Below are 12,900 nucleotides of genomic sequence, written 5' to 3' on the forward strand. Positions count from 1 at the left end.
GATCCCAGTCCTTCAACGAAAAAGATGGCCCATGAACGAGGTGATTGTCGGAAAACGTTTATTGTGTATAATAATGTTCTGATATTTTTTATGCGTAATGTTTTCCATTTTCAATCTGAATATGCTACCTGAGCATAAAATTTTGGAGTAGACCGAATCCGACGTATCTTCTTAGTCTTGTCGTTTAGAGGCTCAGTCGAGAGATATGACATACTAAGCGATCCGGACAAATAGCACGCGAAAAGGCTTTTGAACATACAAACGAAGCTTTCTTTTGAGGTTTTTCTCTAAATATGGATTGCATGTTAAATAGTTACAGAGACGAGTCAGTATACACCACGAGCAGGATCATTCCAGAACAATTAGAGTTACCTTAACCTGTGATTATTTTGACGTCGAACTCTCCCCATCGTTTTTAAATTTTTTTTAGCGCGAGATATAAATGGTATATCCTGATGTACCTTCTGGCGCGAGGATTTAGTTCCTTATCTGAAATAAAAAGCCGACGTCTATGATTTGAGTTAAGGCTTCCACGTGTCTTAGGTGCAGATTGCTACGATCTTGAGAGAACACAGTCTACGTGGTGAATCAGAAACAAGTAAGACCAGCAGTTGGAATGATCTAGGTCAAACCATACGTTTGTGTGGAGCGTTCAAGAAGGATTAGCAAAAGTGCAGAGCTAGATTTTCTACATACGGTTAATATTTTTCCAGAAGGGGTTAATGTCTGCTTACTAGCTGCATAAGCACGGGTTGGCTCTGAACGACTCAGGCGTGTACCGAACGAGGCAAGGTATTCTGTCAGACATCACGCTTCTCACATTATATCGCAGCAAAAGAAAAACATCTACGGTGACCTTTGGGATGGTAAATCCATTAACAAGGTCACTCCGGTGATGGCGGAGTGCTAACCAAATATAGGAACAAGTGACCTGTCTAGATTCTAAGTGGAACACATTTTGTGCTCTAACGAGCCAATCGTCTGGACTAGCGCTCCGAAGCAGTGCCGGACGTAAAGCCCTTTCCGACTATAGTTTTCATGAAACAAAAAAATATAGGATCTAAGATTTTTGAGCTGTCCTACGAAGAGTAAAGATATTGCAGCTGTGCTTTAAGACCATTTCTAAATACATATATAAGGGAAAGAAACAAAATTTCCAATGTTAGAATAGGAAGTCCTACAGGAAGGAAAGTTGTTATAGCTATCGTCTTTGCTCATTTTTGTCGGCCAAAAGACGTTGGATAAACTATTCTAATGTTGGAATTGATTTGAAAAGATCGCCGTTATTTTACTTTGTGTAACGATCTAGGTGAGAGAACGCCCTCAGCGTGATGGGTTTGTTAATGAAAAAGTTCTACCGCTTTGTAAAAATGTAGCAGGACCTCTCTAGAAAATGGGCGTCTTGAGAAAAGCCTACATTGCTTTAGTGTCTGACAAATCATCGTTTACCACAAAAAAGATTTTGCAGGCTAGAAACACTTGTAAATTCAATGATCTGAACAGTGAAGCAACGAATAGGTAGTAGACGTTTCTGTTTCCTTTATAAGATGCATGACCTTAAGCTAAATTGCGATGTTTCGAACTGCCTTCTGAAGCGTCTGAAATTTCTGATTCACAAAACCGTAAACGAATCCTGTTAAAAGGAACATAACTAACGGCCAACCTAAGAAACCTACGGACATTTGTAAAGCAAAGGGTTGTGTCTCGTTTGCCAATTAGAACTACTGCTTAAAAGTAAGGTTGAATAGCTGTTGAACAATCAACGGTTGCGATACGGAAAAATTTGTTAATTTATGCCGCCATTTTTCATCTAAATAATTTGTTTCGCGATTAGAAAGAGATGACGGAAAATGAATGCTTCCGCAGAGCCGATCTGTAGACGATAGCTCAGTTTGGGTACGGCGTAAGCCATGATAGACTGTAAGTGTATCATCAACAAAGGGCGAAAAAGCCTGTAGCTTGACAGGTCTCGGAGTAGTCGGAAGGGAGGCGTTTGGGTAATGATGCAACGACGAAATGCCGCCACGAGATGGCGTGCATTTTCTGATGGTATTACAAGTTATAGATGCGCTTGGCGGAGGAATACTATAGGATAAGCACGATTCGATATTTTTATCTATAGATACCCGCGACTGCTTTGATTGGATAGCCAAAAATGTTTTAGTGTCTACAACTAGCGGTGATTAAAGAAACGTTTTTAAATTGTATTAAGCTTGTCGTATAGAGGATATGTTAATTATAGAAAAACTAGCTTAACAAAATTCCAAACTCCGATAAGGACTTTTATGTAGCTTGTCCAATTTATTCCTCGTGAATATAATATGTCGTTTGCTTCTTCCGGTTAATATAAGGCTAAAGTAAATCATTTTTTGGTATGCGTAAGGCCGAAAAGGATTGCCACCTGACATTCATCAGAAACATAGCGAACAGAATGAGACTGTTATCTATTTGTTCTAGCATATGTAGGACCAAAAAAAAAAAAAGATTCGTTTATGCTTTCAGTGAGACTGAAAGGGGGATAATTATCTATTGTTTCCAACAGATATTATATATACATAATAATAAATTGGCTCAGATAACCTTAAAACTATAGGCAGCTTTACAATAATATACTTTATATATTATATTAGTTGACCGGAATATAAGAGTCATCTCAAGTAGCACCCAATTGAAAACGCTCAGTAACTTTATATATTTGTGAAAAGCATCTTCTTATTAATTGGCCAGCTTGACGTAGCAGTTTTTTTTTTTATTGATTTACTTTCCCACATTGTAGAGTTAACGGCAACTTTATTCTGTTACCAATGATATGACTGATGATAAATTACCTAAACTCTAAACCAGACGAGTTTACGATAATACGTTTTTTTGACTCTGAGCCTAGTCAAAGACGATTTCACCCACAGAACATACCTATGAAGGCGTATAAGAAGCGATTTTTTACAGGCGTGTTTTTAAATAAAGCTTGTAATATGTTCGGATGCCTGCCGGTCTAAGTTTCGAGCCGGACGTAACAACATAGGCTTTCGTGCTGGTAACCAGGCGTCTGAAACAATGCACAACGGCAGTATCAAACGTAAGATTAGAAAACGTAAAGGTTGGAGGACACGGCCTTGTGGTAATTGTTACTATATATGTATAGAAGTTTATTTTGCGAGAACAGTGTTATGTTCATCGTCCCTAACCCCCTTCGCGTAATATTCACCTGGCGTCGCAAATCTTTTCCAGAGGTCCTCCGTTTTTTCCAACCATATTACAGCTCCAATAAGAATCATAACACTAACCTAAGTCTGTGGTTCAGAATTTGTGGGTCGTACGACTATACCGCTGAGGCTACGGCATGATATGGCTCCATTACCTAGGAAGCGTGCGCGCTTTCGGTGACATTCAGCTACGCGGTTTCGTCTGCGATTCCCTTCGAGCATATGGCCCTCTCGCTTTGCTTATTTCTGCAATAGGCTAGACGGGAACTCGAAAATAACCTCTTTACTAAATCTACGTTTGTGACTTTTTTAAATCTACCAGCTACTGCCCGCGCATGTGCTTGCCGACGTTCTGACTTGAATAAAAATCCCATGCTTCCCTTTTGCCTTCTCATGCCCCTATGGAACCGTAAGGGTACGGCGCTTGGATGTTACGCGTTTAAGGCGAAACAGGCGATATCAAATAATCGGTCCAACTCGACCGATATCGACTCGACAAGATATCATCGTATGCAAAAGGGACTATTGTGCACGTTTGTCCATACAGAGGTACGTCAAAATCGAACGTCTCTTAAACCAAAGCGGACGCCAAAGAGACGCTTCTGCTATAAGTAAGTGAATTAGTATGTTAGCTTTACGGGCAAGCCTCAATTCGCGCGCCGCTACAGTATCTTTTATATCTAAAATGAAAGGTCCTTCTATATGAAATCAAGTTAACTAACGAGTAGATTTAATCGAATGGTTCGACACAATTATTATGCCGTTAGTAATTACCGACACATAATCAATAGATAAAGTTATATAATTTCCCTCGTACGTTTCTTTCATTTGTGGACGGACTTGAAGTTTTTGAAAGATTTTTTCCGAGACAACAGAAATAAATACACCTGTCATGGATAGCCGTTGTCGTGCTTTTTAGTGCTAATTTAGGCAACCAGTTAGGGCAGGTAAAGAATCAGCATGCGGTTAACTCTCTAATTTGCTAAAATTAGAGTCTGTTCAAATTCAAAGCTGAATCTTACCTCCGACCACCCGCTCTGTTAAATCTATCAACGGGGGTATGTACGTAATATTGACTGTGGTATAGCTAAAATCTAAAGAGTCACTGTAGCTTTGTAAATCTACAATCGTCATACTCAATTATACCACTTCAAATATTCTTAGGCACATTTGTCCTTCGTCTAATTATGGCTGTCTAGTGCTTATACTTTATAACTTATACTTTTAAAGTTTTACAAAACAGAACGCGCCTATTCGTTACGGAAAACTCTAAAACAGTCTTTTTTTCTAATGTAATTTTTAATACCGACACAGGCGAAGTTTGACGCGCGAAAAAAGCAGCAATTTCTAATATGGACCTCGTTATTTGTCTATTATCCACGCATTTTGTCTCTCATACGAAATGCCTTCATTCACATGAACTTCGTTGCACGAGCCGGGAAGTCTAACTAAAAATTCTAAGATTAACTCACCTTCTTTTTCAATGTGCAATATCATCATGTTAGTATAAGCTAGCTAGTGTGAACCAACATCTGTTGACATTCGTTCATTCGAACTTCAAGTAAAAAACCTTGAATATTTTACAACAGCGCCATAGGTTTTCGGCCTTTGGCCGACCCTTAACTTGGCGTGACAAGTAGCTTTCGGCTCCAGAAATTGCACATAAGCTTTAGCTATTAGAAAGTGCCTACGGTTAAACGGTTTACAAAATTAATCTAAAATAGGCGCGAAAAATGTATTCATTTGAAAACTACGAAAGCTTATTTGAGGATTACACAACATTACATAGTGATACCCTATAGTCGCGCATCGAACTCGATCTTCACCAGCCGTTCTCTGTCATCGCGTTAGCTTCTAGATTTGTTTCGCTTTTTAGTTATTGGTTCCAATATAGCTAGCTGATAGCTTAAACAGAGTAGCTGATTTACTGCGACAGTTAATGCTTAAGGTTCATTTCAAATAATTCGATTAACGCCTCCGTAAAAGCGATTTATGTAGAATGGCTGAGCTCTCTATCGGCGAAATCAAACACCGTGTTGATGGCGTTCGAAACCACCGACCTCAATCGGTCGATATGAAAGACCCATAGCTTATCATATGACAACAGTAATTCGTTTCTAACATAGAGCATATGATGCCAAACAATCGCGTGAGTCTGTATAATCCTTGGAACACATGAGCTCGTTTGGCTTAGCGTTTTCGCCTCGAACGCTCCGATCGTCGAAAACTGACGCTCCACCGCAGTATATCGTGCTGACGTCCGTGTTGTAGCCATAAAGAGCACCGCGAGCTTCTTTCGTCGCAATCTTCCTTGCTGTAACTATTGACTCCAACTAACCTAGAAGTTTTTTGCATGGAACGAAACGCCACTAGCAATATTCTTGTTAAAAACCTATTACCCGTAGCACGATAGCGAGCCACGCAGTTCATGCTGATGAAACGTAGTGGTTTTATATGCCGGTATCAATAACCCAGACAATTTAATAGAACCGCTAGGCGTCCACTGGTATGTTAACCCGGGACCTCATAATTGCGAACCCTCCGCCCTATCCACGCGATCGTGGCAATAAATTCAGGGTGGACACCTGTGCCCTTGTGAAGCCTATAATTTACTTGAAAAGAACATCGGATGCCATTATATATTTTTGGCATACCAAAGTTTAGTAACTACAAACGCAACGACGATTACATGGGCATATGCTCAACTTTTAGTCTATTTGGCTGATTCAAAATGAACATTATTGATAACTGCTTAGAGACAAGCCTTTTTTATAGCTTCAAAGTAACGTTCTTCTTTTTCTGTGCATACTCTTTGCTACTACCCGATCGGATGGTGGCGGAACGTTTGGGCAATGTCATATTGTTCGAAGAAAAGTGACGTTCTCCGCCACGGTCCAAGAACTCAAAGAGACGTTGTCGACTACGTAGCGTATCTGTAGTAAGAGAAGACGTAAGCATCTGCTTAGGCCACGTGGCCTAAAAGAAGCGTAAAAGGAGGACCTGCTGTTTCGCTTTCATAGGAACGAACTGAGCTGCGTGCAGAACAAGTCACCCCAACCCCATTTCGCTCAGAAATGAAACGAGTTCAAATCACGATTAAACAGAGGACAGCTGGCGTTACTGTTGGTGATACAAAGATGACTAAGGACTTTGCATCGTACGGGCGAAAATTGCGAAAAGCTTACAATCAAAACGGACGCATGAGGATCAGAACTGTTACTGGCGATCCACTGAAATGAGGGAAAAGACTGGGATAGCTTATGAAATAATGCGTGTCAATCAGGTTTATCGTATTATCCAGGATACGATGAATATCAGTCATCCCGTATGTTTCGAGTAACGGCCAAACTCGTGCAGAATCATTCGTCATCAAATATATAGCTGCCCCGGCTAGCTTAGCACAACCACGACCGGTCGATAGACTTGCGAAATTAGCTCGGGTCGAGCCGGACCCCCACGGCTATACTGAACTGCGCGCGTTGACAATTAACAACGCAAGAGAAACTTCCAGCATCGATGAAAATTGCTGTGAAATTAACAGACATTATTGCTCATTTTTAAAACGATTGATTCGACGTATAAAAGTGGATTTACATTGGCGCCTTATAATCAGAGCAGCAATTAATATCCTATTAAATATTTTGCTCGAGTGATGTTTTAGCAAAATACTCATTTGCAGTAAATGTAATAAATCTTAAAAAGAATAGTGATGCTTTGAAAGTCGATTTTTCTGCTTCGGGCACACTTAAGATGCGAGTGTTAGCGGTTACTTGCGATCAATAGATAGTAATCAAAGAGTACTTGCCAACACTCCGGAGAACTTTACCTTAACGGTACAAGAAAGACAGAAACAAAAGTACGCAAAAGACAAATACCGATTTAGGACGATGATCATTGAGCCTGTAACGCTTTTTACTCTGTTCTTAGAAGTCGCGCTGAATTGTGCTAGTTCATACTAATATAATAATAGAGAAGTCACAGTAGGACGTACAGTCCGTATGTTGGAGAATGTATAGCAGCATTTAGTATTTAGATCCCATGGATTTATCGTGAACTGTAGCTCTTACCGAGGGATTTACCAAGAAATAGGAAGCTCCTCTAAGTGTCAGCACAGGTAGTAGAGATTAGAAGCCGACAAGTTTCTAGAGCTTGAGTGAAACGCTGGAAATAAATCGATGCACACACAGATCAGGATCGAAAGCTTTTATGCTAATCCTGTGAATTTGTTTATGAATTTTTCATGATTTCAACCTCTTTAGCGATTATGAGCGATTATAGAGACCATTCCAAACATGTATATTGGACAATTCTGTGCGACTAAGTTTTTTTCTCAGCAAAACACTGCGTGTTTTAAATTCGCCTATACTTAAGTACATTCCGACGATTGGTTTATGGACGAGCTTGTGAGCTTTAGCGAATCTGACACAGCACTCGTAAATCGCGCCTGTGACATAGAGGCGATCGACTGACAGAAACAGTACATGCAAAACGAAATAACAGTACGGAAAAATGGCAGTGAGAATCTTTAAAGGAAATACTAGATCACTGGTTAAGGACATCGTTTCGGACAACAAGAAGTGGCTAAACCTCTCGGATGGAACTAATCAACCACTTCTTCAAGCCGCGATTTTCAAAGTCATCTCTTCGAAATCAGAGACTTATGTTCATTATGACCTGGGGCAAACGACGACCTAGCCCACACTTTACTGGTTTGTCCGGCACTTGAAAAGTCCGAAGCACAGCGTAAAGCAAGGTAAAAGCACAAAAGATTGCTTTTGCACAGACATTGCGACTTGAGAGGCCGAATCTCTCCAGTCGTTCCGAGATAAGGCATACAACAATTTGTGGACTTCACACGCAGTACCACGAGCTAAGAAATGTCGAACTCGAGCTAGATTTGGCGCGCATGATAGAGCCGCAGATGACGCGTAGCGCTTCAGGGGATCTGGGAAATCTCTAGGGTGATCTCAGATTGATTGAGCCAATTGATACTCTCTTTTCGGCCCGCAGTACTGTTCAGGAAGATTTGCGCTTAGCGAAAAGTTGTAAGCGTGAATGGTATTAAAAACCGGCTTTGGAAAAAAACGAAAGTTACGTTGAATTTTGTTATTGACTGCATGCAAAAACGTTTTCTCTTTTGTTTTTTTTCGAGAATGCACCACTAGTATTCAGTATATCACAAGACGTTGTTATCTAGCCTACAAACCTATGTGCGGGGAAAAAAATGAATTCCCGAGTTAAGGAACAAAGCTAGCAAACTGCTACTCTATGCACCCGCAAGTGATGTGTCGGACCGCCAATGACCAGAACATAAATAACATTGAGATCTGATTTACTTGTTTCTCTGTTTTTCACGAAACTTTGATTGGAACTATTAAAATACGCAATAGGTGTTTTGTTGCGTTTTTTTTTTTATCGAAGCCTTTACTTTATGCAAGTGTCAATAGCAGTACTCGTTATTGAGTTGTTACCCGAGTTCATGATGACGCCTGAGCTGCTTTTTCTATTTTTGTTGGTGTTCGGCAGGGAGCTATGGCAAAGAATATCCCAGTTATTTCCTAAATTCGACTTCACTATCGAAAGAAGGCGAGACAAGCCATGCTTACAAAGGGGTTGATCGTCAACATTACGTAGCGCAAAAATCTGCTGAGGATAACTGCGACTATCACTTCGCCGATTCTTGACTGAGACCCCCTGAAAAAGGAGGCTCAGTAGTTACCGCTTCAATGACGCTTTTTGCCTTTGGCGCGGGTTGGCACAATTTAGGCCGACACAGTATGTGTTTGTTCCTTCATTTTCTTAAGGCAAACAATATCTCTGGTAACTTGGCTATAATAGATCCCTCCCTCTCTGCTCTCTTACAATAGCTTTAATGAGTTTACCTCCTTAGGATACCTTTATACAAAAACGCTTAGGTATTGACTTGATCGATGAACGTAAGACTTACACATACTCATACGTAGAAACGGGCCACTGGGTGGCCTTTTATGTCTTCGATGTAGCTGCTGCTGGCATGCAGCTACATCGAAGCCATACACGATTTTTTTTTCCAACCAATTTCTTCTTTTGTGATGCGTCTACTCATATTTAGCCTCACGCAACAGCCGTAACGACAATGACAACAGCAGTGGCTTTGCATGCTTCGTTTCACCCTCCATATAAAATTAGAGGCGGGGCGTTATCTTGTTTGGGATGCCCCTACTGTTTTCATTCATATTCGAGGTATTACTACTAGGATTTCATCGTAGCAATGCGACAACTATTTTATACCATAGCAGGAACGCACGAGATGGATTTTCGTAAACGCGCTCAACGGCTAGCTCGGGTCTACCTTTCGGATTCAGAGGACGATAAAAACAGATGTTTAGCTAATGCTATAATTTTATAATTGCATTAAAAAGTATTGCGCACAATTTTTTGGTTGTAGGTCGTTTTATTGCCATGGCCTAAGGTTTGGGGACGGACATACGTGTGGTCACTGTTTACATGAACGTAGTGAACATCGTTCGTGAAGGTAAACATTTTCCAACGTGTATGTAATATACATAAGCAATGGGGCAAGCAGCTTTTGTAAAGCTAGCGAAAGTTCTTATCGATGGATTTCTCTCAGGAACACGCCATCAAAGCGAGCTGCATCAGTCGGGGGCTTTGGAAAATAAAGCACACAATAACTGGGCCCGATTTGTTGCAGAAACAACCTTTTGTTTCGAATGATCAATCATGTAACAAAACTTCGATTTGCTCGATTCAACAAATAAGCTTTCAAAAACTGAAAATGCTCCTGGTATTTAACTGGTAAGGCACAGGAATTAAAAGATAACGTAGATGGCCTTTTTGCCCGATTCGACCGAATATTTCCAGACGAAAGACAAGCGAGGACATTTTTTGAACACCTATAAACGTAAAGCCGATGGTGACTTAGTTTGCGTGCGACCTAGTTCGCTACCATACGCCATTGAACGCAGATGTTTGTTTACATTTGTTACATTGTTTTTCAATTAGAATCTAAGCTAAGGTCCTTGAGTCATTGCTCATCGAGTGTGCTGATACGGGAACTTTATTGTATCGCAGACGAAGTTGTTTTAGAACTCCTTAATTATAGTTATCCAATCATTACCTAGGTTGAACTATACTGCTTTGTATTAGATCCCACCACGGCTTAAGGCGCAGAATACAATTACTGGACTGCGTGGTTTTAGCTCCTTCAAGGTGCTGTTTTTCGCGCAGTATCTGGCGGCTATGGACTAGCCAACGGTGGCTCAACAAAAAAAAAAAGCTAAAATTAATCTCTAATTACCCTTTGATGTTTAGTTCAGGTCATCAATTTAGGACAACTTTAATCATGCTAGTAAAACATTGCTATGTAAGACAATTGGCTTGGATGCAATAGCTAAAGTCACAGATTATAAATAAAGCGACCAAATAGGGGATACACTAAGGCCATTGATGACGGTCGCAATTGGACTACGTACTACGCTAGTCAAATCAATTTGTGATTTACGTTTGCAACAATGACTAATTTAACCTGTTACGTCGCGTATGACATATAGAAGAAGTATACAAAATTTTTCTTCTGTTTCGTATACATGTCGTTTTCTGCCCCCTTTCCAACCCCTGGCTTTTTATCCCTCTCGGTCGTCCTGTTTCTTTTGGTACAAGCTAGATAGTCACATTTATATTTTTATACGAATGAACAAGCATAAATATATCCAACCGTTTACTCTTTTCAAGCTGTGAAACATACGGTTAAGATTTCGTGATGCGAGACGACGTAGGACCTTGCAGGAATCGCAACGATCTCCCTTCAAGGCCGTGCTGGTGGAGACGTCTATATCGGTTGCACATATATACGGCGGAAGTCGTACGCTCCATTAAGTTTTCATATAAACAAACCAGTGGACGAAATACAATGGCAGGCAACTCGATATTGAAATATCACGATGTTACGTTATTGATATGGCAGGCCCATGGCCCACCTGTGACGGTGGCCGACTAGGTGCGTTTACGTGGCATACAATGATTAATCCATTTTGTTCTCAGATATTCTATTCTCAACAAAAAAATATAGCCGCTCCTCAATAAAAATGGGCCGACAAGCGCATACTCCTGCTGAATCACGAAATCATTTTTCAAATTACAATAGAGCTCAGCTATGTACTATGTAAACTAGGTAATGATATGAGAATATCAGTTAATCTTGGCTTTATGTCGGTCGGAATAAAACTGTATCCGTAAATTTGTTTATAGAGCTATACGTATATAAAATACACCCGCATACAATATATAAAATAAAAAGAAAAATGTTCATTCATATAAAAATATAAATGTGACTATTTAACTTGTACCAAACGGCTTTTGGAATTGCTTAAGAATGCATAATATGGCGTTTAACCTACTCATGGTTTTGTCAAGGTAGCATCGACTGTCATAGCTTAGGCCGACGATCTAGATCAGAAAATGTAAAGACGCAAAAAACACGGATTACAATTACTAGTTTCGGCCGAATGAATGACAGGACATTGATGAATTTGCGAAGGCCCTCGTGTTAGCGATAGCTTATAAAGTTGCCAACGAATGCGATACTATCGAAAAAATCGACTGTCGCCCGTCATTTATGAACCTTCAGGTCCTCCATGAACATGATACTGACACTACTTTCTACTCTCGGAAGCCCGTATTCAGGTTGTACGTGTCATGCGCAGCGAAACGGCTAAAGAATAATTACAAAATACCTATTGCAATTAGCTTTTCGCCCTTCGAAGAGTTAACCGCGTACACTTAGTATCATTAATTTTTTATCGAAAGCACGTCCTATTGTTCCATTCAGCGGGCAAACTGTAAAAATCTTGAGCTGAAGGCCGTCTAATCAAATTTCTTCTCTTTCAAAACTCCTAATCTGATATATACCCATGGGTGAGTCATCGTAGACAAAATTGGATTAAAGGTGACATTTTTCAGGACACAAATAAAACCTCTAAAGGTGTTTAGGACTTTTACTTCGCTGAACGGCCCTTAAAGACTAGTTTAAGTAGCTTCTTATCCGAAAACTTGAGGGATAGTTACACTTTAGTTTTCCTAATAAGGTGCACCTACGGCGCCGGTCTTAAACTTTTAGTTCGGCGTCCTCTGTTGAAATGTCACATAAACGTTAATAGTTAAGTTTTTCTCTTTTGTTACAGCATGGGTGCTTGGTGTCGCTATGTGCAAGTTGACGTCGTTCTTGCAAGCTGTCACAGTTTCAGCGTCGATACAGACGCTTGTCATTATATCTGTTGATCGGTAAGTTGAGCGTGTCGTTAATCATCGTTAACTATTGAGCTAGCACTATAGTCATCGTACAAAACTGCTCCTGACGTTACAGGTCATGTGCGTATGTATAGAGGCATGCACCTATATGGAATCTAACAAATGGACAAATATGAAGTAAGCGATTTAGAGAAAATTGCGTATTTCTACGGTGTGGTACACTATTCTACCAGCTCACCATATTACCTTAGCCATAAGCCATAAGAACTCGAATCTACGTACTTTGCGTGCTCATGATATTAATGATCGGGTATTTCTAAGATGTCATGCCAACTACCGTATACCTATCAGACTAAAGGACAAAGGAGGGAAGCGACGCTGTCGAGCCGCTGCTGTTTCGAAAGCAAGACCGGAATGACCGGCAAATTGCTACTGACAAAATGGGGGACGA

The 12,900-nt window shown here is 40.3% G+C and overlaps 1 protein-coding gene across 2 annotated transcripts in view; it reads left to right on the forward strand.

The window, feature by feature from the left end:
- Positions 1–12,900, forward strand: part of LOC111253398 (neuropeptide SIFamide receptor-like) — a 58,206-nt gene that overhangs the window by 16,347 nt on the left and 28,959 nt on the right. For both annotated transcript variants that reach the window (XM_022812726.2, XM_086992751.1), the window contains one exon: positions 12,383–12,482. In XM_022812726.2, the coding sequence (XP_022668461.1) occupies positions 12,383–12,482 (100 nt within the window). The remainder of the gene's footprint in view (positions 1–12,382; positions 12,483–12,900) is intronic.

The sequence above is a fragment of the Varroa destructor genome, unplaced genomic scaffold (genome assembly GCF_002443255.2).
Source record: "Varroa destructor unplaced genomic scaffold, Vdes_3.0 BEIS01000006.1, whole genome shotgun sequence".
In the NCBI taxonomy this organism is placed as follows: domain Eukaryota; kingdom Metazoa; phylum Arthropoda; class Arachnida; order Mesostigmata; family Varroidae; genus Varroa; species Varroa destructor.